Source organism: Capra hircus, chromosome 10 (assembly GCF_001704415.2).
Source record: "Capra hircus breed San Clemente chromosome 10, ASM170441v1, whole genome shotgun sequence".
NCBI classification, from domain to species: domain Eukaryota; kingdom Metazoa; phylum Chordata; class Mammalia; order Artiodactyla; family Bovidae; genus Capra; species Capra hircus.
This window is the reverse complement of record NC_030817.1, coordinates 44,400,367-44,427,235: the sequence shown is the minus strand read 5'-3', so window position 1 is coordinate 44,427,235 and position 26,869 is coordinate 44,400,367. Positions and strand designations below refer to the sequence as shown.

The 26,869-nt window shown below is 37.1% G+C and overlaps 1 protein-coding gene across 2 annotated transcripts in view; it reads left to right on the top strand.

Annotated features, from left to right (window-relative positions):
- Window positions 1-26,869, top strand: part of DMXL2 (Dmx like 2) — a 181,059-nt gene that overhangs the window by 13,635 nt on the left and 140,555 nt on the right. For both annotated transcript variants that reach the window (XM_018054197.1, XM_005685773.3), the window contains exons 2-5: window positions 19,698-19,823; window positions 22,257-22,328; window positions 25,555-25,633; window positions 26,461-26,596. In XM_018054197.1, coding sequence (XP_017909686.1) covers window positions 19,698-19,823; window positions 22,257-22,328; window positions 25,555-25,633; window positions 26,461-26,596 — 413 coding nt within the window. The remainder of the gene's footprint in view (window positions 1-19,697; window positions 19,824-22,256; window positions 22,329-25,554; window positions 25,634-26,460; window positions 26,597-26,869) is intronic.

Sequence of the window (26,869 nt, the reverse complement as noted above, 5' to 3'; positions counted from 1 at the left end):
TGCAAGGTTCCTCTGTCCATGGGATTCTCCAGACAAGAATGCCGGAGTGGGTTGCCATTTCCTTCTCCAGTAGGGTTGTTTGCAGTATCTTATCTTTTTAATGTTTGCAATATTAGTACTGATATTCTTTCTTTTATTCTTGATATTTGTAACTTGTGTCTTCTCCTTTTCTGTGTATACTTCTAGAGGTTTATAAGTTTAATTGAACTTTTTCAAAGAACTGTATTTAAAAAAATAATTTATTTTAAATTGAAGGATAATTGCTTTACAATATTGTGTTGATTTCTGTCATACATCAGCATGAATCAACGTCAGTTCAGTTCAGTCGCTCAATCGTGTCCAACTCTTTGCGACCCCATGAATTGCAGCACGCCAGGCCTCCCTGTCCATCACCATCTCCCGGAGTTCACTCAGACTCACGTCCATCGAGTCCGTGATGCCATCCAGCCATCTCATGCTCTGTCATCCCCTTCTCCTCCTGCCCCCAATCCCTCCCAGCATCAGAGTCTTCTCCAATGAGTCAACTCTTTGCATGAGGTGGCCAAAGTGTTGGAGTTTCAGCTTCAGCATCATTCCTTCCAAAGAAATCCCAGGGCTGATCTCCTTCAGAATGGATTGGTTGGATCTCCTTGCAGCCCAAGGGACTCTCAAGAGTCTTCTCCAACACCACAGTTCAAACGCATCAATTCTTCGGCGCTCAGCCTGAATCAACATAGGTATACATATGTCCCCTCCTCCTCGAATCTCCCTCCCTCTTCCTACCCCATCCCCCTGGGTTGTCAGAGAGCCTCATCTGAGTTCCCTGAATCATACAGTGAGTTCCCGTTGACCATCTGTTTTCCATACGGTAGTGTATGTGTTTCCGTGCTGTCCTCGCCATTTGTCCCCCTGGCTCTGTGTCCACAAGTCTGTTCCCTATGTCTGCATCTCCATTGCTGCCCTGCAAATAAGTTCATCAGTACTGTCTTTCTAGATTACATAGATATGCATTAAAATACGATATTTGTTTTTCTGACTTACTTCACTCTATATAATAGGCTCTAGGTTCATCCATCTCATTAGCACTGACTCAAATGCATTCATTTTTATGGCTGAGTAATATTCCATTGTATGTATATACCAGAGCTTCTTTTTCCAGTCAGTCATCTGTTGATGGACATCTGGGTTGCTTCCATGTCCTGGCTATTGTATATAGTGCTGCAGTGAACATTGGGGAATGTGTGTCTTTTTCAGTTATGGTTTTCTTTGGGTATATGCCTGGTAGTGGGATTGTTGGGTCATATGGTAGTGTTATTCCTAGTTTTTTAAGAAATCTACATAATGTTCTGTTCTCCATAACATTTGTAGTGACTGTATCAATATACATTCCCACCAACAGTGTAAGAGGTTTCCCCTCTTACACCCTCTCCAGCATTTATTGTTTGTAGCTTTTTTTTCTCTTTCTTTTTTTGATAATGGCCATTCTGACTGGGTGTGAGGTGATAGCTTATTGTAGTTTTGATTTGCAGTTCTCTAATAATGAGCGAGGTTGAGCATCTTTTCATGTGTTTATTAGACATCTGTATGTCTTCTTTGGAGAAATGTCTGTTTAGGTCTTTTGCCTACTTTTGGATTTGATTGTTTTTCTGGTATTAAGTTGTAAGAGCTGCTTGTATATTTTGGCAATTAATCCTTTGTCAGTTGTTTCATTTGCTTTTATTTTCTGCTATTCTGAGGGTTCTCTGTTCACCTTGTTTATAATTTCCTTTGCTGTGCAAAAGCTTTTAAGTTTAGTTAGGTTCCACTTGTTTATTTTTGATTTTATTTCATTACACTAGGAGGTGGGTCATAGAGGATCTTGCTGTGATTTATGTCATGGAGTGTCCTGCCTATATTTTCCTCTAAGACTTTTATGTAATTTTTGTCTTACATTTAGGTCTTTAATCCATTTTGACTTTATCTTTGTGTATTGTGTTAGGAAGTGTTTTAATTTCATTCTTTTACACATAGCTGTCCAGTTTTCCCAGCATTTCTTATTGAAGAGACTGTCTTCTTCCCATTGTATATCCTTGCCTCCTTTGTCAAACATAAGGTACCCATAGGTGTGTGGGTTTATTGCTTGGCTTTATATCTTGTAACATTGGTCTATATTTCTGTTTTCATATTAGTACCATACTGTCTTGATGACTGTAGCTTTGTAGTATAGTCTGAAGTCAGGAAGGTTGATTCCTCCAGCTCCATTCTTCTTTCTCAAGATTGCTTTGACTATATGGGGTCTTTTGTATTTTGTATTTCCATACAAGTTGTGAAATTTTTGCTTCTAGTTCTGTGAAAAGTGACATTGGTTATTTGATAGGGATTGCATTGAATCTGTAGATTGCATTTGGTAGTATAGCCATTATCACAATATTGATTCTTCCAACCCAGGAACATGGAATATCTCTCCATCTGTTTATGTTGTCTTTGATTTCTTTAATCCATGTCTTACAGTTTTCTGTATGCAGCTCTTTTGTCTCTTTATGTAGATTTATTCCTAGGCATTTTATTCTTTTTGTGCAGTAGTAAATGGGATTGAGTCTTTAATTTCTCTTTCTGATTTTTTGTTGTTAATGTGTAGGATGCAAGTGATTTCTCTGTACTGATTTTGATTTCTGTGACTTTACTGTATTCACTGATTAGCTCTAGTAGTATCTTTAGGGTTTTCTATGTATGATATCAGGTCATCTGCAAACAGTGTGAGTTTTACTTCTTCTTTTCCATCTGAATTCCTTTTATTTCTTTTTCTTCTCTGATTGCCATAGCTAGAACCTCCAAAACTATTGAATAATAGTGGCAGGAATGGGTACCCTTGTCTTGTTCCTGATCTCAGAAGGAATGCTTTCAGTTTTTCACCATTGAGAATAATGTTTGCTGTGGATTTATCATACATGTCCTTTATTATGTTGAGGTAAATTCCTTCTCTGCCCGTTTTGTCAAGAGTTTTTATCATAATGGATGCTGAATTTTGTCAAAAGCTTTTTCTGCATCTATTGATTATCATATGGTTTTTATCTTTCAGTTTGTTAATATGGTGTATCACATTGATTTGCTTATATTGAAGAATCCTTGCATTCCAAGGATAAACCAAACTTGATCATAGTTTAGAAGAAAGTCACTCAGTTGTGTCCGACTCTGCAACCCCATGGACTATACAGTCCATGGAATTCTTCAGGCCAGAATACTGGAGTGGGTAGCCTTTCCCTTCTCCAGGGGATCTTCCCAACCCGGAGATCGAATCCAGGTCTCCCACACTGCAGGCAGATTCTTTACCAGCTGAGCCACAAGGGAAGCCCAAGGATACTGGAGTGGGTAGCCTATCCTTTCTCCAGCCGATCTTCCCAACCCAGGAATTGAGCTGGGGTTTCCTGCATCGCAGGTGGATTCTTCACAAACTGAGCGATGAGGGAAGCCTGATCATAGTGTGTGGTCTTTTTAACGACTTGCTGAATTTTTTATGTTAGAATTTTATTGAGGATTTTTACATGTATGTTCATCAGTGATATTGACTTGTAATTTTCTTTTTTGTGTGTGATGTCTTTGTCTGATTTTGGTATCAGATTGATGATGGCCTTGTACAATGAGTTAAAAGTATTTCTTCTTCTACAAGTTTTTGAAAGAGTTTCAGAAAAATAGGCATTAGCTCTTTAAATGTTTGATAGAATTCACCTGTGAGGCCATCCGGCCATGAGCTTTTGTTTTTTGGAAGATTTTTGGTCACTGTTTTGATTTCAGTGCTTGTAATTTGCTTGTTTATCATTTCTATTTCTTCTTGGTTCATTCTTGGAAGGTTGAACTCTTTTGAAAATCTGTCCATTTCTTCCAGGTTGTCCATTTAATTGGTGTATAGTTGTTTGTAATAGTCTCTCATGATCCTTTCAAAGAACTAGATTTTTATTTTGTTCATATTGTTTTCCTGTTGTCATAGAACAACAATTTCCTGTCCATTGATTTTTCCTTTTATCTTTATTATTTCCTGACTACTGCATGCCAGGAGTTTGAATTTGTTTTGCTCTTCTTTTTCTAATTGATCTTGAGAGTACCTTGGACTGCAAGGAGATCCAACCAGTCAATCCTAAAGGAGATCAGCCCTGGGTGTTCTTTGGAAGGAATGATGCTAAAGCTGAAACTCCAGTACTTTGGTCACCTCATGCGAAGAATTGACTCATTGGAAAAGACTCTGATGCTGGGAGGGATTGGGGGCAGGAGGAGAAGGGGACGACAGAGGATGAGATGGCTGGATGGCATCACTGACTCGATGGATGTGAGTCTGAGTGAACTCCCGGGAGTTGGTGATGGACAGGGAGGCCTGGCGTGCTGCAGTCCATGGGGTTGCAAAGAGTTGGACATGACTGAGTGACTGAACTGATGAGCATTTTTATAGTAGCACTTTAACATCTATGTGTGATAATTTCAAAGTCTGTGTCTGTTGATTGTCTTTTCCCATTTGAGATTTTCACAGCTGTTTGTATGCTCAGTAATTTTGCATTGAACCTGGGCTGTTTAAAGTATTGTGTTATGAGACACAGTATTTAGGTTTTGTGTAAATTCTGTGGAGGATGTTAATTCAGCAGGCAGTCAGCTTATTTGGGTTCATGCCAAAAGGTCTGACTGGCCTCCTATAGGTTGTAGTTTCAGTGTGAGTTCCATTTTGCAGTGCTATTTGGAGATAACCTGTGTATATGCAGCAAGTGGCCAGTATACAGTAAGACCTGGGCAGTGGTCTTGCCCGTAGTTCAGATCCCCAAGGTGTTTATTCTGCTGTTTTAGGTATGATCTGTGCATGTGCTGCCCAAGGATGAGCTCAGAAATTTATAAAAATAAGCATTGGATTGTTCTTCCGAGCTCTTCCCTTTTTGTGATTTCTCTGATACTTTCTGGTTTGCTAGGGCTCCCCTTGGTGGTTCTCTGACTGGAAAGTTGAGAGTTCACTTACCCTGCTCTGTGCTTGCTGTGACTGTGTGTGTGTTCAGTGCCAAGTAGCAGTAGGGCAGAGAAAGGAAAGTACCAGGGGTTTCCCCGAGTCTTGTGGGATTATAGCTCCTTCTGTTGGAGCTCTGAGATTGCTTGGGGATGACAGAAAATGGAGAAAAGAACAGAATAAATGAGGAATTTTGTCTCCCTCTTTTGGAAAATTGAGAGTCTCTTTTCCTACTTCTTGAGCCCAAAGTAAGTTGCTGCTCCTGGAGCTCTTTTTTTCGTGTGTTCTGGTTTCATCCTAACTTTATTTTTTATTTATTATTTTTTAAAATATAAATTTATTTATTTTAATTGGAGGCTAATCACTTTACAATATTGTATTGGTTTTGCCATACATCAACATGAATCTGCCATGGGTATACACGTGTTCCCCATCCTGAACCCCCCTCCCTGTACCATCCTTCTGGGTCATCCCAGTGCACCAGCCCCGAGCATCCTGCATCGAACCTGGACTGGCGATTCGTTTCACATATGATATTATACATGTTTCAATGCCATTCTCCCAAATCATCCCACCCTCGCCCTCTCCCGCAGAGTCCAAAAGACTATTCTATACATCTCTGTCTCTTTTGCTGTCTTGCATACAGGGTTATCGTTACCATCTTTCTACATTCCATATATATGTGTTAGTATACTGTATTGGTGTTTTTCTTTCTGGCTTACTTCACTCTGTATAATAGGCTCCAGTGTCATCATCCTAACTTTAAACTCTCTGCTAGTACAGTAAATTTCAAATTTTGTTCTTTGCTACTTCACCTGTTATCATTTACTTTACAGTTTTAAAATATTTATTCCATGCATTTTATCCATGTTTTAATAGCTGCATTCAGTGGCAGAGACATACTGTCATCCTTACTTGGACCTGAAACTATGATACTATTTTTCATATCATCAGAAAATATCAAGGATCAGCAATAAATCTAATAATACATGTAGAAGGCTTCTGTGGGCAGAATTTAATAAGACTTTATTGAGAAACCTAAACAACAGGACGTAGATACCATATGTATGGACTGGGAGAATCAGTACTGTAAAGGTATCAATTATTTCCAAGCTTATTTATAACTTTGATGTATTCCCAGCCAAAAATTTAAGAGGATTTGTGAGATGTGATGGAATGATTCTAAATTTGATGAAAATAGATAGGGCCGAGAATAGGAAAGTCTTTCTTAAGATGAGAGGACTTCTGCCAGCCCAAGATTTATAAAGTTGTAGTCATTAAGGTAGTGTGGTGTTGGTGGCCTAAAAATATACCACAGTAACAAAACAGAGCGCCAGGAACAGACTCACATGTTCCTTGATGCTTTTTTTTTTTTCTTTTGGACCATGCTGTGCAACATGTGGGATCTTAGTTCCCCTGTTGGGAATCAGACCTGTGCCCCCATGCATTGGAAGCTCAGTCTTAACCACTGGACCACCAGGGAATTCCCAATTGATGCTTGGTTTATGTCAAAGATGACATGGTACAATAGTATAGAATGATTGATTGTCTTAGTAATACTGGGACATTTTCTTATTTATATAGGAAAAAAAAGAGACTTGGCCTCTATCTCACCCCATACACCTCATCTGGTAGGTTACAGATCTAGTCTGAAAGACAGAACAATAAAGCTTTTAGAAGGCTTTATTTTCTATATTTATTCATGACCTTCAGGCTTCAAAGTATTTCTTAAACAAAACACCAAATATACCACAATTGTATATAAATAAATTTATTTTTTGATATGAACCAGATTTCTCATTATTGAAGAAGGGAGTTAAAAATATGTAATATATGAAGGCTAGAATGAAACCTGTGGTGGATATAATCTGATTAGAGGTGTCAGTGGGACCTCATATATATATATATGTGTATATCCATATATGTATATGTTATGAGTTTATAATGTATAAATTTGTGTGTATATTTATATATATTTAAAGAGCAAGAGAGGGAGAGAGCAATGATGTATAGGTATAGAGACATATAGATATGGTGGGAATGTGTGTATGTCCTGGATGTCATTGCTTCTAAACCTTTCAGTGGAGAGTTGAAGATGTATGTTGGTGTCCACATACATACACACATGTGTTTATGAATGTAAGCATGTGCACGCACAGACATATCTGTTTCCTAGTCTGTCAGCTGAGAGGGGCCTGGATGCAGTTGGTACTCCAGGATGCATTGGAGAAACATCTGATTCTAGGTTGGATGATAAGCCCAGATGGAACCTGGAATCTCTTATGCCAGAAAGTAAGGAATTGTTCAAAGAATGGCAAGAATATGTCAAAAGAACGCAGGGCTAGCTTGAAGGATTCCTACTGGGCAAGTCTGGGACAACTGGAATATGAAAATAGGTGACGGTAGTAGATTATCACCCTTTGAATGAGGTAAGAATCCATGATCTTTAATATAAAAAGGGCAAAAATCATTAAGAAAACTCAAAGGGAAGGGATAAATGAGGAATTTGGAATTAACGTATACACATTACTATATATGAAACAGGTAAATAGCAATTTCCTACTGTATAGCACAGGTAACTGTATTCAGTATCTTGTAATAAGCTTTAGTGGGAAGGAATATGAAGAAGAATATATGTATGTATAACTGAATCACTTTGCTGTACACCAGAAACTAACACAGTGTTGTAAATCAGCTACACTTTAACTGTGCTTCAATTAAAAAAAAAAAAAGAATTCCCTGGCAATTCAATAGTTAAGACTCCATGCTGTCACTGCCAAGTGCCTAGGTTCGATGCCTAGTCAGGGAACTAAAATCCAATAAGCTGTTCAGCCAAAAAAAGAAAACTCTTCCTTATAGAAGAAAGTCAACTAATAAACAATGCAATGATGGAATTAGAAAATTACCATTAGACAGCCATCATATTTAATAGTAATAACTGACTAGGTAAGAATCATCAAAGGGATGCTTGCAGGAATATCTTCCTGCAAGATACTTATTAATTACAAAGGAAAATTAATACTTTTATAGAGGAGAAACTTTGCAGATACGGCCTTTATCAACTGATCGAAGTTAACATCACCAGAGATGGGACAGATAGGTGAATGTGCTTCTTAGTAAAATGCTGTGAGAAAGTGGCCGCATTTCTATGCTGTTTCTGCCCAAAATGCATAACTGGAATCTAATTATGAGGATCTGAAAATGTAGCCCATGGATTTGGAAAAAATAATTGCATCACATATATTTAACAAAGGTTTAGTATCCAGAATATAAAATACCTACAAATCAATAAGAAAAGAACCGAGAACTTTTTAGGAAGTAGATAAAAGTCTTGACCAGGTATTTCACAAAAAAGAGAAAATCTAGATGAATTACAAGCATATGAAAAGGGAATTTTCCTCCATAGTAATCAGAAATGCAAGTTGAAATCATGAAATACCATTGCATACCTACCACATTTGCAAAAGATTAATTTGACGTGTCTGGTGATGGCAAGAATATCCAGAAATGGAAATTCTTATACTTTGATAGAATATTATTTCATACAGCTACTTTGGAAAATGTTTTATCATTATATACCAAAATCTAAGATACATATACTCTATAATCTATCAATCAGTTCCTCCTCTGTATATATATTTTCTAGAGAAAAACATTTGATATGCAGTATATTGCTACAAGAATGTTCAGAGCAGCATTCTGGCTTATTTGTTTTTTAGAGCAGCATGGTTTTTAATATGCAAGCTGTTCAGGGACTTAGAATGGATACATTGTGGTACATAAAAGGTAATATTAATAAGTAATGAAAGTGAATGAATCACAGCTACATGTATCATGAATTTACCTCTGACTAAATATTCCTGAAGAGAGCAAGATAAAAGAATATATGCATTATGCTTTCATACACACAAAGTTCAGAGAACTGGCAAAACTAAACCGAATTATTTAGACATGCATGCACAAGTAGAAAAACTACAGAGCAAAGCAAGGGAGTGGTTTCCCAAAAAAGTCAGGGTAATGCTACTCTGCTTGCAGGAGAGAAGTGTACTTTTGAAGGGACATGTGGTCTTTTGGACTGCTGGAAATACTGTCTTTTTTAAGTGATGGTTACACACATGTTCATTTTAAGTTTATTCTTTGTGATGTCTATTTGTTTTATGTAAACCTCTACGTTTAAAGAAAATTGGCTTAGTGGAGTTTTCTGAGTAAGTGAATACAGATGTATTTTGTTTTTTTGTCCATGATTTTTAATGAGAATCTGAAGCCTTCTTTGTAAATTAAGAAATATAAAAACAAAAACTTATCATCCTCCTCTCTCTTTCCCTGGCAAAATGTAAACTTCATATGATAGAGAGACCCTGCCTGTTTCCTATCACGTTATGCCCTGAGTGCCTGGTCTACACTAACTGCTCAGTAGACATTTGTTGACTTGAATCCCCAACAGTCATCTTGCTGTAAATACTTGTTCAGAGTTAAATGGAACAAGTCAAGATACAAATTACCTAGGTAATGGGGAATTGTAAGAATATGGAAGAGTAGAAGACTGACTGACTGAATGAAAACTGTTGCCTGCCATGTCAGTAAACAAAGGGTGTTGCAGCTTGGAACACAGGGCAGAGATGACTGGGCTGTCTGCAGCCAATCCTCAGCCACTCCAGTCACCCCTAGAGGTGAACCGCCAGGGGACTCAGGATGGGAAAGAGAGGGAGACTGGTCCTAGGTAGCTAAGGTGCATATCAAGCTATGCTTTCAGTGAGCCAACTCTTTCATTTTCCCGTACTTGCGATGTCTGGTTTTCTTTAGTTAACAGTGATCTTTTAATGTTCTGACTTCTTGGTCTTTGTTGCAAAACTCCTATATATCCTAATTTCTCCCTTACTACTTCAGAGCAGTCCCTCAGAGCTATCTGAGAGGCTGCCTCCCAGCCTTGAGGTCCTCAGAAAGTCCATCAAATAAAATATAATTCTGAACTTTTAGGTTGTGTATTTTATTTTTTTTCAGTCAACAAGAAAACTCTTCCAAGAATCTTGTAACACAGGGTGTACATGGTACAGCTGGGCCTCGGAAATCAGGAAGCCGGTTCTCTCTGGAGCCTGGTTCCTTTGTCTCTGTGGGGCTCTGTGGCTCTCATAATATCTCAGTCTCTCTCTCTGTTGGATCCATTAAACCTGGCTTACCTGAGGATCCCAGGGACTGCCCTGGTGTTTGTGTACAAAGCCCTGTTGGCTTTACTGCCTGCTACATTTCTTAGTATTTCCTTGAATATCTGGAAATTGGAATCTGACCCAGGTCACCTTTTTAAGCCAGGCCACATCATGGATTGCCTGCTGGAATATAATTTTTAGTATTAAATTCTTGGTCTTCAGAATCAGTGTCAAACCCTGGTTGGTCCAAGCAGCTGTATGCAGTGAGTGCTGTCACGGCTGCCCTCTCAGAAGGACTGTGGGTGGGGCAGTTTCGCTTTGAAAGGTCTGTGAGTATGGTAGACAATACACTTGACATGATAAAGCATAATTTTTCTGTTATGGGATGTTTCAGTTCAGTTCAGTTCAGTCGCTCAGTCGTGTCCGACTCTTTGCGACCCCATGAATCGCAGCACGCCAGGCCTCCCTGTCCATCACCAACTCCCGGGAGTTCACTCAGACTCGTGTCCATCGAGTCAGTGATGCCATCCAGCCATCCCATCCTCTGTCGTCCCCTTCTCCTCCTGCCCCTAATCCCTCCCAGCATCAAAGTCTTTTCCAATGAGTCAACTCTTCGCATGAGGTGGCCAAAGTACTGGAGCTTCAGCTTTAGCATCATTCCTTCCAAAGAAATCCCAGGGCTGATCTCCTTCAGAATGGACTGGTTGGATCTCCTTGCAGTCCAAGGGACTCTCAAGAGTCTTCTCCAACACCACAGTTCAAAAGCATCAGTTCTTCGACGCTCAGCTTTCTTCACAGTCCAACTCTCACATCCATACATGACTACTGGAAAAACCATAGCCTTGACTAGATGGACCTTAGTTGGCAAAGTAATGTCTCTGCTTTTGAATATACTATCTAGGTTGGTCATAACTTTTCTTCCAAGGAGTAAGCGTCTTTTAATTTCGTGGGATGTTTAGATTTCCTTTAAAAATTTTTTTTGTGTGAAATTCTTTATTGGAATATAATTGTTTCACAGTGTTGTTAGTTTCTGATGCACAGCAATGTGAATCAGCTATATGGATGCGTACGTCCCCTCCCTCCTGAGCCTCCTTCCCACCTCCCTGTTCCACCCGACTCCTGTAGGTCATCACAGAGCCCTTTTTTTTTTTTTTTTGACTTTAAATAATACTGCAGTAAACATCTTGGTACTAGTTGTAATGTTTGTTTGCATGTCTGAATGTCCTTCAGGATAGAGTCCTAGAAATAGAATCTAAGTACTTAAATCTCTTTAGAGTCTCTTAATTCATATTACCAAATTGTTTTCCAGAAAAGTCACATGTTTTTATACTGCAGTGATGTATGAGAGTGAGAGGTGTACCATATTCTTGCTCATTGGTTTTTGCTGTTTATTCTTCAAAGGTGCAAAAAGTATGCTTGGCTATTTAGTGCTCCAAAGCCTTTCTCCAGATACATATTCTGGGTTCCAAGGGGTCACATTGTTTTGCTAGCTTTCTGTCCTAGCATATCCTCATTGCTACTGCTGCAATATCATGGGCAATTCCACATTTTCCCTGCAGCCCTGCTCTGCATGGCCCATCTTTGTACCAGTTGAGGTTCCACTCAGGGCAAGGGACAGAGGAACTGAAGTAAAAGCAAGGTTTATTTCTGTATACACATTGAATCATCAAGGAGGGCAGCTGAGCTTCAGAGTGATTTGAACTAAAAAACTGGTAAGATCAAACTGCCCCTTAGAGAGTTTGGATGCATGTTTTCTTACAAGTTCTTTCTTATTTCTTTTTATCTCATCCATTTGCTTCTCAAACTGGTGTTTTCAATTTCAAAGTGCACATGGGTCTTAATGACTGCCTTATCCCTGAATATGTATGACTTTTCAGATCAATTCTTCTTGTTGATTCTGGTTTCTTTGGCTTAAATTTCTTAGACTAGACTTTGGCATAGCTCATCCTTTCCATCTGTTAGCCACTGGTCATTATTCTGGACCCATCCTTGTCTCCTGTCAGCTTTGAGTAGGGGAAAGAGTCATAAGGTATAAAACATTTAGCTAGGGTTCTGTGTATGATACTGTACACTGGGTTACGTGATCTTTTTATCAAGATATTTGGAAGCACATTTATGTACACTTAACCACAGTTTAAAGGAGAAAGGAGTCTCAGAAGTGATCTAGTCACAGTCTTTCATTTGACTGACTGAAGAACCATGTACAGAGAGACTATGATTTTTCCATTGTTATAGTCAGTGTTAGCACCCCTAGATTCTCAGGAATGTACTCTTCCCATCATATTGTAGGGTTGGAAGTTTAATTACAATTTAATAGTTTAATCATATTAGCTGGGAAATATTTTTATGAATACTGTCAGGACTGTCTCCCTCAGAATATCAACACTTAGGTTAAAAGATTTTCTGTAAATCCCCAGTAGTTACAAAATAATTGAAAGTTTTCATAAACATTACATATTAGTATTGCTATATAATATACTTAACTTTAAAATTCTTTCACATGGAAAGCATATTAAGAACAAATTAAGAAGCAAAATATTGGATACTTACCTTCTCTATTTCTAATAATTTAATGTCCAAAAATTCATTCTATTTCTTTAGATGTAGAAGTTTTAAAAAGTAGTATTTTACTTCAGTATTCTCTATGAGGCAAATAGATGGAGAAACAGTGGAAACAGTGGCAGACTTTATTTTTTCGGGCTCCAAGATCACTGCAGATGGTGATTGCAGCCATGAAATTAAAAGACGCTTACTCCTTGGAAGAGAAGTATGACCAACCTAGATAGCATATTTGGAGAGGGAAATGGCAACCCACTCCAGTGTTCTTGCCTGGAGAATCCCTGGGACAGCAGAGCCTGGTGGGCTGCCGTCTGTGGGGTCGCACAGGGTTGGACACGACTGACGTGGCTTAGCAGCGGTAGCAGACAGCATATTGAAAAGCAGAGACATTACTTTGCCAATAAAGGTCCATCTAGTCAAAGCTATGGTTTTTCCAGTAGTCATGTATGGATGTGAGAGTTGGACTATAAAGAAAGCTGAGTGCCAAAGAACTGATGCCTTTGAACTGTGGTGTTGGAGAAGACTCTTGAGGGTCAATTGGACAGCAAGGAGATCCAACCAGTCCATCCTAAAGGAGATCAGTCCTGAATATTCATTGGAAGGACTGATGTTGAAGCTGAAACTCCAATATTCTGGCCACCTGATGCAAAGAACTGACTCATTGGAAAAGACCCTGATGCTGGGAAAGATTGAAAGCAGGAGGAGAAGGGGAGGACAGAGGATGAGATGGTTGGGTGGCATCACCAACTCAATGGACATGAGTTTGGGTAAACTTCAAGAGTTGATGATGAACAGGGAGGCCTGGCGTGCTGCAGTCCATGTGGTTGCAAAGAGTTGGACATGACTGAGCAACTGAACTGAACTGATAAGGCAAATTACTTTTAAGCTTTAGAGTGCAGATTTGAGGTTGAAAGGTAATTCTCAGTTTTTATACATGCTGGCCAGTCCATAAGGCTTATTGTTACCAGTGTATAAATGAAAGTGCAAAAAGATCCAAATTTATATGCCAGTATGTGTGTCTTGTGGCTTAAAATTTTGATTAAATTGTGTGAACTTCTATTTCCTTATAGTAAAGTGGGATTAATAACTAACTTGTAGATTTACTGCAATCTTGAAAGAAAGACTAGGAATATGGAATGCCTAGTATAGAACTTGTTACCCAGCAGGCTTTCAATAAATGGCAGTTTTTTCTTATATTTATTTTTCTAGCTTTTAATTATGGGTGCCCTATATTTATATGAATCAAAATCTCAGGGAGAGGTGGTAGTCTAACAGTAATACTCTGTGGAGTTTTCTTGTTAAATTAGACTATAACACTTTATTAGTGAAACCTTTCAACATGCTTAGTGCCTCTTGATTGATCAGTGCTATTCTTTTTAAAATATAGACCCATCTGTCACCAATTGTCAGTGATCTTAAACTTTGCCCATTTAACTACCAGGATGTTAAAACATCCGACTGCTTCATAGAAAATGCCAGTTTAATGTACTTGTACTCTGTTTCCTTTTAGTAAAGGTCATGTTTGTGTAAGATTTTAAAGAAAATTGGGACTTCCCTGGTGGTCCAGTGGTTAGTACTCAGTGCTTTCACTCCTAAGGGCCTGGATTCATTCAACCCCTGGTCAGGCAGCTAAGATCCCATTTCTTTACAGTTTAATTTAGCTAAGACTGAAGGGAAATCTGAGAAATTAGAACTGTGTTTGTGTTATGAATATTAGTTATTTGCATTAAAAAAAATAATATAGTCACAGTGATTAGCGTCTGTAACACTGAGGTTAGAGAAGACTCTGTTATGCCTATTCAGATATACTTAATCACGGCTGAGAAGGACACTGAACCCTCTCGAGGAAGCAGCAGTATATTATGATCATGATAGTGTGTTAATTCAGAGAACTTTATGGCATTAGAAAATGAGACTTACATCTTTTTCATGTGTAACATTTTAATAAAGTAGAAGAGAGTCACTTTGTTTTTCAGCCTCAACTAATTGACAGGACTCCTAATGAAATTTTGGGCATCACAACTAAAAACATAGAATCTTGGTAATAACAAATACACAAGTTTTTAGCTTCCATGTAATAATTTTGTGGTAATATAACACTTTGTCTAAGGAAGAGATTCTTTAAGACAAAGGAGATTTATGGACCCTGGGAAAATCAGCATATTCACTTGACTTTAAATATTATTTGCAGGATTTCAGAGACCTCTCCAGATCAACTATGACTGACTCACACACATTAGACTCAGGTTGAAAAGTTCAGCCAGGTTGGAAAGTTAGTTTCGGTGCTCAGAGAGGAGACTACTTTTCTCTTTCCTCATAGGATGGATTTGGTCTCCAAAAGTAAGGTTAAAAGAAGTGAGGGTTGATATTTTTAGAGCATGTCATTGCCGTAAGAGCTTGTGCTACACAATTATCTCTTAGTTATAGTAGTTATCTTTATCATCATAAGGACAGTTTAGTCCTTCCATAAAAGAAACTCCCACATGAATAGAAGGAAAAGATGCTTTTTAAGACTCTTCCTCTTTTCTTGGACTTCATCTTTGTGTCTGGACAAATCATATCCTTGACTTAGGGATAAAATATTTTGTAGATCATACTGTTATACATACTGGTATATGGTGCTGCGGCATAGGGATAGTTCTCCCAGGAACCCAAGGGAAGATGAAGTTAGTTAAGGGATTCCATTTGTTCCAGAAAGGGCTTAGTGCCCATTTTCCTGCTTCCCTGTAATGATCCTGTGACCTCTCTACCACATGTGGAGTAGCTAGTTTATGTTTGGCCAAGTCAGAGAGATTTATTTACCTAGTACAAAGGAGCCCACATCCTGTACTCTCTGGAGTTGTGTTAGTATTTGCTTGTAGTCCCAGTGAGTACTTGCTTTTCTTCCTGCACTCTAAATTCTTTCTCTGGTAAAACTGAATTCTGATAAAGAAAAATGGAAAAAAATTGCATTTGATCTAAAATTGGAAGAGTGGAAATCTCTTGAGTAATTATAGATTTTGTATAAACCTTCTTAGTTGCTGGTCTAAGATAGGTGCTGCGGGAAATTATACTTGGGATTGCAATCCCTTGTGGCTCAGCTGGTAAAGAATCTGCCTGCAATGCAGGAGACCTGGGTTCAATCCCTGGATTGGGAAGATCCCCTGGAGAAGGGAAAGGCTACTACTCTGGTATTCTGGACTGGAGAATTCTATACAGTCCATGGGCTTGCAAAGACTCAGACACGACTGAGTAACTTTCACTTTCCACAAAGATGTACATAGGCCTTTAAGACATCTTAACGGCAGAGAGTTGGGGTGATGCAGTGGAAAGAGAAGGAGCTTTATTATGACACAAATGAATCCTCACTGTGAACTTGGGAAGAGTCACTTATCCTTTCGGGGCCTTGGTTTCTCCATCTTTGAAAGGGGGCCTGTGAAGATATAATGTTCATAAAGCCCGTAGCAGACTGCCAGATCATAGAGGGTATTCAATAGATGGTAAATAATTAAGGAAGGCTTTGATAGATTCCCTTCTGGTGGGTCTTCTAAATCCATGATGCTATTAGATTGGAAGATGAGCCAAGATCTCTTTCTTTGTATAGCTACCATCATAAACTTGGCCAAATTATTAGTTTATATTAACTGTCTGAACTCCATATTCTTTAACCAAGTTTCCAGGTACATAGACATGTGGACCCAGAAATTAGGATGATTTTAGATCATTTATTTGTTGTACAGGTATCTGTATCTATTGAGGGCTGCTTATGTGCTTGGTGCTGGGACTACCATGGTAAGCAAGAACCTGATCCTTGCTCTGATGGACCTTTCAGTATAGTAGCAACCGGATAAGCACACATGTATATAAAATCTTGTGAGCCTTCATGTAATTAGAATGCATGTGACTCAGTAGTGACTGATGAGTCCTCTGTCATTCCATACTTGGGGGTTATGTGCACTTTAGACTCTTTGGAGAAAGGTAAAGAATTATAATATTCAACTTCTTCTGTACTTTTCCACCTCTGTGTGTGCAGTAGTTCATGGGTTCCATTTTAGCCATGACCATGGATATTATATAAAATAGTAGGCGTTACCCAGGTGTGGTTCCACAGGAGCCTAGTGCCACACGTTATTGTTCTGTTATGTTGGTTAATTACTAGTTTGATAAAGAATTTGACTCTGTTTTAGACCAGTGTTCCCTAAACTTTTAGTGATGGTGTAGTATTCTAGTCTGTGGATATTCATTAATTTATTTAACCACTTCTCTACTGATGATGTTGTTGTTCACTCGCCCAGTCATGTCCCTCTCTTTGCAACCCCATGGATTGCAGCACGCTAAGCTTCCCTGTGCGTCACCATCTCCTGGAGTTTGCTCAAATTCAACTCATGTCCATTGCTTCAATGATGTTGTCCAACCATCTCATCCTCTGATGCCCTCTTCTCCGTCTGCCCTCAGTCTTTCCCAGAATTAGGGACTTTTCCAATGAGTCAGCTGTTCACATCAAATGACCAAAATACTGGTTCCTACTGATAGATGGTATGGTTATTCTCAGTTTTTGCTGCTTTAAATAATGAAGCAGTGAATATCCTTCACTATGTATTTTGGCAAACTTTGTAAGTATGCTTATAGTAAAATAAGGACTTGTCTAATCAAAGAGTATGTTGTATTTAATTTTGATAGATATTGCCAAATTCTTTTACCCATGAAGATTCTCATTTAGTAAGTCTTAGGTGGGACCAAGCAATTTGTATGTTTAACAAGTTCCCTAGGTGGTTTTGATGCAGCCAGGTTTGAGAACTGTTGCAGTTCAGAAAGATGGCAAGATTCTCTACTGCTAAGGAGCACAGTACATGTCCTGTAGTAAAGGTCAGGCAGTTACGGCCATCTAGGGAGAAGTAAAAGTCCCCTTCAGTGACTGAGCAGCAGGAGCCCAGGTCCGGAGCAGCAGTTGCTGGGGATGGCCCATCTTCCAGAGGAGACTTATCTGAACTATTTCATGTCTCTTTGACATGTCATGTAGGGAAAAAGAACATAAGAATTATAAGGACCTGAATTTGAATATCTTCCACTTACTGTATAATTTTGGGGAAATAAATGAACTTGAATCTTTATTTATATAATGACAGTCTCTTCCTTTCAGGTTTGTTGCAAAGGTGAAAGAGGGAGTGACCTAATGTTTATTGAATGCCTTTTGCCTTCTGCGAGTAACTTGAACACATCTCTCTCTGTTGTGGCAGTTCATCCTTTAATTGTGATTGGTGATTCACTAGGTGATCTCCCTGTTAGACTCACTGGGACCACATCTTGGGTTTTTGTATTCCCAGTTGCTAGCCCAAACTTGGGACATCATACAGTTTTGTTTCTTTAATGAGTGATGTGTGCTAAGCACTGTAGACAGAGTTTCTACTTTAATTCTATTATCCTATGAGGTAAGTACTGTTTCTTCCATTTTACCACAAGGAAAAGCTCAGAGAACTTTGGTAACTTGCTTAAGATCACGTAGTACTGCAAAACAAACATTGAAAACCCTGCCTGTGGTGATTCCAATCTCTGTCAATGTTTGCTTTTACCATCAGTCTGCTTTGCTGAGGTAATGCTATAAAGCACTTTGGAAATTGTGAAATGTTTAAGGGTAAGATTATTTTTGTTATTTTAATAATGTAAGTGTAAAGACTTTTCTGCCTGTACTATTACCAATCAGTTTAGCTTTCTCGAATGTATAGTGTGGCAAATCTGCCTTGTCTGGGAGAGTATAACTAGTTATTTCCTCCTGTGAGTGATTTTTTCCCCCATATTTCCTGTGCTTAAAATTCTGTTTTTGTTTTTCCATTTGGGAGACTTTTTGGTACACATAAACACAGGAATTGAAGATAGTTTATAGTAGTTAGAGAAGGGTTTTGGTAACATTGGAAGTTTTGGTAACAGGTAGAAATAGGGTCTGTCTTTCTCTCTGGTCTTTACCTTCAGTTCCCTCTTTCATTAACGGCTGTATGTGGACCTCACTGTCTTAGGTGTTAACAGATGTCAGCCCTGGCTACTGGATATCTATATTTTGCAGGATGTGACCATATTGCTTAAGGCTGTAGAAATAGTGTGGGGGGGAAACACCTCATAAACCTTATATTTATGGTACTTTTAAATTTGAGAATTATCTTGCTAGGTGTTTCGAATATTTACTTGTAAGTTGAGTTTGGAACAAAAAGAAAAATGTCCCCATCCTCTGCCCTTTGTGTCATCTTAAAATTCACAAAGTTGCAAAACAAGAATAGCACAAACCAAGAAGTGTGGCAATAGGAAGAAATAATGTGGTTTTGCTCAGTATAGTTCTGTTGAACAAGGGAATTTTCCAGGAACTTGACTTTGTGCTTTGTTTTCCATAGCAAATATTTGTCACATTTTATATATTGGTTTGTTTTTATTTTGTTTAAATGTGTGTGTGTGTAGCCACTTTGAATTGGTTTCCTCCCTGTCTCTGTGTCTCTCTCTGTGCCTCTCTTTATCTATGCTTGAGGGGAGGGGGCAAGCAGGCTTCATCATGGATTTATTTAGGCAGTTGAGTTTGGTTAGTGTTTGCCTGTAGTACATGTAACTCTGCCTCAGGGGTTCATGTCTATTTCACTAGCTCTTTAAGCCATGTGGAATTGTGTTGGAAAATGCATCTGGTTTCTATCTTAATCTTCCTGAAGCCTGGTTTGAACCCTGGGAACACAATTGCAGCCTTCAATGCCTTATTACTCTCAGATGAAGGTTTTATTTTTTAGGGTCTCATTTCATCTCTGAGATGAGCATCAGAGAAATTCCAAACAAAAGGATTAATGAGGTATGGAGGCTGTAATGTTTAAGACCTGGAAGAACCTTTTTTCCTGTTAGTTAGCAGTTACTGAATGATAATGTATGGTGTGTCATGCCTTTGGTGTAACTTTTAATGTTCTGATTTGGAAATTGATATTTTTAATATTACGTTAACTATATTTGTAAGATATATCATAGTATCCTTTGCAATAGCAACAAAAATGAAGATAAACTAATAATAATTCACAAGTTACATATTTTACATAATATAAAACTTTTGTTTTTAGGCATATGGATCAGGCTGTGATATTGTTATTTTGGCAAGTGACTTTGAATGTGTGCAGATCATCCCTGGTGCTAAGCATGGAAACATCCAAGTCAGCTGTGTGGAGTGTTCTAACCAACATGGAAGAGTAAGGGATTTATTTATTAAATATCATCTTTTAATATATTTAACTATCTCAGAGAATATTCTTATGCTTCTATACAAGGCTTGCCTACAGTTTCTAATTATGTAGTATACCTTGCTTAGGTGGCTATTGGTAGCAAAGGGTAATGATAGGTTGTATACAAATTAGGAACAACTGTTAAGCTGATAAGTGATAATTGTTCTTCCTGTATATACTGTCTTAAAAGATCTGCAGGCTTCACATTCCTGTACCTATTGATATTCTGCCAGTTGATAATTCTGGCAGCTATAATGCCAGGAGCAGGAAAGTAAACTTTTATCTTCTATACCTAGCATACCTTATCTCTCTCAAATTACAATAATGTCAGATTTTTTTCAAGAAATGTAGCAAGTTGTTAACATCTAGTATAAAATTTGTCATATAACTGACTCTTTGTGAAGTTTCTGTTAATTTAATGAAACTATTTGTTATTTGAATATTAAAGCTCATACATTCAGATGTTGAACAGAGAATTTATTTTAAAATTATTCAAATTTCAGCATTTGTTGCTCTCCCCCCAAATTTCAAACATGATATACCTCAAATTTTGATTATATGTAAAGTAAATATAGCATTTATGCTGTATATTCTAGCAGTTCTTTAAGGCCAGTGTTGTGTAGCAGAGTTAAATGTTTCTATGAGAATATAAGAATGATATTTTTCCTGTAATAGTTTTAGTGTTCTAGAAATTTGTATTTACTGAGTAATAACAAATTTTATCAAATATATGTTTAATCAGAATATTTATGGTGCTACATAGTAATGTATATTTATGCCAAACAATAAATTACAGTTATTATACCATTTCTACCCCTGCCCACCTGCTGGGTACCACATCGTCCTACCTTCCTGTTTGTATCAAGCTTTAATATTTGTGTGAATAATATGACAATCCAGTATAAAAAAAAATTGACATAGTATAAAACACTGAATTTCCTGGTGTTTTCTGATACCTGTTTCTTGCTTTTCTGATTTTTTCCCCCTATTTGTTCTCCTTAAGTATTATTTACTTTTTAGAAAACACTCAGTGTCAGATTTCTCATTAATTTTTCATTGCTTATCTCGCTGTGCCAAGTGTGGTAACTTTAAACCTGCCTAGAGCTGTTATGCTAGTTGTCAGAGATGCGTTTTGAAACGTTATTTATGTGCTGGTGATAATAAGAATAAGCAGATTCTCTGGGAGCAAAGTTTTTTTTTTTTTTTTTTAATATAGAAGACCTTGGTTTTCATAAGTGTGATTTTACTTTTTCTAACCTGGTTGGAGGTAAAGAAGACCAAGTTGGGACATCCCTGATTCATTGTCTTTTATTGCCATCTTTTAAAATTTTCTTTATCCCCAGTCCTTGTGATGATTACTCTCAATCTAGGACTTTGTATCAAGCCATGGTAACCATTTGTTCATTCATTCATCTGCATGTTGAATGTGATCATTCATAACACTTTCACCTGAGTGTTACCTTAGCCAGGCATTTTAAGTAGCTGTCCTCCTACCATTGTGGAGGGAAAGCTTTTTCTTGAAAAGAGTGTTAGATATTGAATAACAATTAAAATAACTTTTTTTTTTTTGCATTAGAGTGCCCTGAAATCAGAGTGGATCTTTTTGGTTGATCTTAAAAACCAATGCCTAATTTAGCTTTATAGGTTAACTCATAGACCCAGAGGTGTGAGAAGAGAGGGTTTTTGGTCTGTTCCCTGCAATTGATTCTCTCTTGCCAACAGGAGGATAAACTGGGAACTGGCTTTCAAGGAATTACTAGAGAACAGGCACTGATAGCTCCTAGGGAAAGAGGAATTTGTGTGTCTTCTTAGGTGTGTGACCTGGAACAAAGTCCTCTTGGCCCCCAGACCCTTGGCTTAAGTTCATTGGAGATGTCCGCATCAGTTGTTTATCCTCGAGTTGCAGAATGTCTCTCTGGTTTCTCGCCAGTCCCTTTTTTCTATTCCTTCTTCTCCATGGTGTTCCCAATTGGTAGTTTTTGTTTCTTTGTTTGATGATATAGTTCATGTCATTTTTTGGATGTATTTTTAATACCTATTGCTCTTTGATGTCTTTTTCTACTTCTCATGGTTTTAATAGTATTTTCACTGGACTGTAAGTAAATTTTACTTTGTTAGTAAAATTTATTTCTGTATTTAAAAATGAAATTTTTATAGGAAAAGATGATTTCTTTGAATAGGTCAGCCTTATATTTGATACATGAAATAAAGCCTGCTGAATTTTTGAACAGAGAAGAGATTCTTAAGTCCAGGACTTTTCCAGTTATATTTATGGAGAAGAATAAACCATGAATACTGTATTCAGATTGCATGCAATCAGTTTACACATTATTGTAAAAAGGAAGTTATTTTTGTTTTCTTTTTTCCTTAAATATTAATGCTTTGTTTATTCTCTTTTAGATTGCAGCTTCATATGGTAATGCTGTTTGTATTTTTGAGCCCTTGGGCATAAATTCTCATAAGAGAAATTGTGTAAGTATTAAATGGTAGTAGAAAAATTTTATAATTGAGTTTGGAATCCAGTTGACAGCAGTAAAGAGCTCCTTAGGAGCAGGTGCTGAAGGTGGGCTGGAATATCAGTGTGAAGTTAGTCTGGTGATTTATGGTAAGATCTTTTACGTTCACTGGAAATATATCCCTAGGCCTTTTAGAAACTCAGTTTTCTAGAGTATTCCTAATTGAGATTGCCTTGTTAATTGGAATCTACCCTAGTTGAACTCTTATTTATTATTTCTTATCTAGATAACTAGATTAGTCTCTTGTCTAATATCTATACCCCTTGCCTCTTCTCTTAGCAGAGTAGATCATGACACTTTTCTGCTAAAAACTCTTTTATGGCTTCATATTTCTCACATTTAAAGCCAGAAATTCTTAGAATGGACCACAGTTCTTCCTCCACTCCTCCTCTTGCCCCCTCAACTGTTCCCATTTATTACCTCTCAGAGCTCATCTCCTATTTTTGTCCTCTCTGGTCACTCCAGCCATAGTGGCATTTTCACTGTATGGATAGTTGCCCTCCCATCTTAGGGCCTTTACATTGGTTGTTCTTTTGTCTGGAATGTCCCTCTTTCTCTAGATAGCTCCAGGGCCAGCTCTTACAGGCCCTTTAAGTTTTTGTTCAGTGGTACATTTTCAGTGGGATGTGAGTTGACTGTCAGAATTGCCACTTGCTTCTCCCACCTTCATTCTAACCTGCCTGTCCTTCTATTTTTAACTTTTTTTCCATAGCACTTAACCTTGTTTATTTATTTATGGATTACCATTTAGTAAGTAATGTAAGCTCCATGAGGGTAGGGAGCTTTGTTACTTTAGCTCACTGATGCCTCTCAAGCACTTAGAACAGTATCTGGAACATTACTTCTACTCTCTGGGCATTGAATTATATTTTATGTTATTTAATACTCAGAAAATCCAATATGGGTAGAATGCTTTAAAAAATTTAAAATTACTATATGCATTGGGACTTCACCATCTGAGATATATTTTCAACTGCCAGTGTGAAATCTGACTGCCAGGATTTCACTTCTTGACATATTTACCAATAATTTAAAAAATATTATATTATTAAATGCAGTAAATAAGTGGTTTTGATATTTTTCATTAAATGTATGTATGTTAATATTACATTTCTTTTCGGAAGTACAAATTATATCAGTATTTTCCCTCTAATAGTGTTATGAAATACATATCAAAGTTTTGGGTACTTAAGAGTCATCTGGAGTAGATATTTAAAAATTCAGATTAAGTGAATAAATGATACAAATGAACTTACTTACAAAACAGAGACTCAAACTTCAAAAACAAACTTACAGTTACCACAGGTAAAAGATAGGGGGAAATAAATAAAGAGTTTAAGATGAACTTATACGCACTAATCTATATAAGATAGATGATCAACAAGGACCTACTGTGTAACATAGGGAACTCTACTCAGTATTCTGTAATAACCTATATGGAAAGAAATCTGAAAAAAATATATGTATAACTGATTCACTTTGCTGTACACCTGAAACTAACACAATGTGGTAAATAACTGTATTCCAATATAAAATAAAAATTTTTAAAAAGGAAAAAAATTCAGATTCCAGACCTCACTTCCAAAATTTTTGCTTTGTAATTGGTCCACAGGTTATACTCTGAGAAAATATTAAAGGAAAGAATACTAGGGATAGCTCCAGTTTTAGGAATGATTTAATTATTATTTTAAAATAGATCTGTTGAACAGTATTTAAAATACTGTTGTGACTTGTTGGGTTAGTAGGGATAGGGTTTAAAAAATAACCTTTTCCCTAATTAAAAAATATAAAAATTTATATATATATATATTTTATATATATACTGAAATTCAGGTTTTGTAGTTGTATTTTAAAATTCCACTTCTAGATAGTCATGAAATCTTGAATAAATTATTTAATTGTTAAAAATATTTTTAAGGTATTGTAATTAGGGTTATCATTTATTAAATTATACTTGCCAAGCAATTAATATATAACTTGCCTAATAAAAAGCCTTGACATGGCTTTACGTTGCACCATACTTTCACGAAAGTACATTTTATGTTTGTCTACTGCAAAGAAATAGCTAAACTTTTTTTACTGTATTTCATGTGAAAGGCCTTTGGCTTTTAGATTTTAAATCTTCTTTCTATACTTTAGAGTGAAAACAGTAAGAAAATAGGATGCAGATTACTCAAATATATGTATGTCAGCTTTGTGGGCTTTATGTATTACATAGTTTAAATTTGTTGACTTTTTGGAAGGTTGAAAGAAAAAGTGAAAGTCGCGCAATCATGTCCGACTCTTTGTGACCCCATGCAGGTCAATGGAATTCTCCAGGCCAGAATACTGGAGTGGGTAGTCTTTTCCTTCTCCAGGGAATCTTCCCAACCCAGGGATCGAACCCAGGTCTGCCACATTGCAGCTGGATTCTTTACCAACTGAGCTATCAGGGTAGACCTAGTTTTATTTTAGACTTTGATTCCAGCAGATGATGTTAATTTGCACTTCATTCTAATGTGCATTTGCTTTGTTTTTACAAATGTTTATTGAGCATCTATGTACTAGTCATTACCACAGTCAGTACACAAAGCTCATTATGGCATAATTCCTGCCCTTGAAGAGTTACCGTGTAATAGGAGAGTCAGACATATAAGCAGATAATTCAGTCTGATCAGCGTTATCATGGTGCGTGTGTGCTAAATCGCTTCCATCGTATCTGACTCTTTGCTACCCCCTGGACTGTAGCCCTCCAGGCCCCTCTGTCCATGGGATTCTCCAGTCATGAATTCTGGAGTGGGTTGTTACAGTGGTATAATGCAAGTAAAAACTGCTCTGAGTGCTGCCAAAATGTCAGAAGAGGCTTCACTGGAGAGGTAATGGTTTAGCTAGTTGTTGATGTAACTGTAGGAGTGTGCAGGTAGAGAAGAAAAGATACCGTAGGAATAAGAATGTGTTTATAGACAAGGAAGGAAGCCTGGGAGACATGCTTTGACTGGGCATGGCAAACAGCTTTATATAGTAGAATAGTAATTTGAACCACTGTAAATGATTTTTAAAACAGTATTTTGAAAATAATAGTGAAATACTTATATCTTTGTTTCAGATCATAAAGTCTTAAGTTGAAGAAGATGATAATATGGTAGTGTTTGTGGATATTATTTTGAAAACGTATCTTTTTTTTCTTTCTCTATGTATTTCAGCAACTCAAGTGTCAGTGGCTTAAAACTGGGCAGTTTTTTTTGAGTTCCGTGACATACAATTTAGCATGGGACCCTCAAGGTATTTAGCAATTATCTTTAGAAATTATGGAAAGTTAATAATTTGTTTTAGGTGTATGATTACAATGTGATATAGCCTCCCACAATAAGAAAATAATCAGTAATATTCTTTTTTTTTTTGCTACTGAATGAGTGTACTTTTTCCTTTTTCATATACACTGCTTTGTATAGTGCTTAATTTACTATTAGTTCTGTGCTTCCCCCCCTACTTTTGAATGTTTTGTTCCAAGAAACGATGATGATTTGTTTCATTAGTTAATGTGCTGCACTTTACTCTTATTCTATTTATTAAGAAATCAAATCAGGAATGAAACAAGATTAAAAAACCTATCTCACTTTGTTATTTGTATTTCAAGAAATTATTGTCTTTAATATTGAAAGATTAGAAACTTATAATAATGATGGTTATTGTCCCTTTTTACATTCACAGGTAATGAAGGTAATTTTAATAGTCGATGTAGAAAAACAAATTTTATTAATCTTTAGTTATGTCTTATAGCCAGAGAATATCCTGTGTTGTATATATCAGAGTTTTTTGGGGTTTGTTTTGTTATTCTACTTTGCTGTTTTTTTTTTTTCCTAGATTTTACCTGATAGACAATGTCTCTGTAGGCTTTTTTGTTGTTGTTGTTCTTCTCAGATTTCTCTCAAGTTTTCTTATCTAGTGGATTCATGCAACTTTTTAAGTATATATACTCTACAAGTGTTTTTCATAGACAGTTTTGCTTATTTTTCACAGAACAGTTTATAGACTGGAGTAGACGCCCTCATGTGCATTTATTTCTCCAGATAATCCTTGCTTATTACAGAACATTCTTTAATTTTCAGATAACAGATTGTTGACAGCAACTGATGCTCTTCAGCTGTGGGCTCCTCCAGGAGATGACATTCTGGAAGAGGAGGAAGAAATCAATAATAAAATTCTTCCTGTTTTAAATGATTGGAAGTGCATCTGGCAGTGCAAGTTAGTGTCTCACTCTGTTGTTCATTAATTTAAAAAATGCTTTCTAAACAAAGTTCCCTTTCATAATGATCTTAGAAGCCTAGAAAATAGACTTTTTCTGACCAAAACCCATTATAACATCATCCTCTAATATGTGCTACAATAGATTGTTAAAAAAAATGAAGATATTTTCATAGTTAATAACCTCAGGACTTGGGTTGAGAAGGTTGACATAAAGGAATTATTCATTAATGCATAAACTATAGATGGGAAGATGTGGTGAAAGGATGGCTT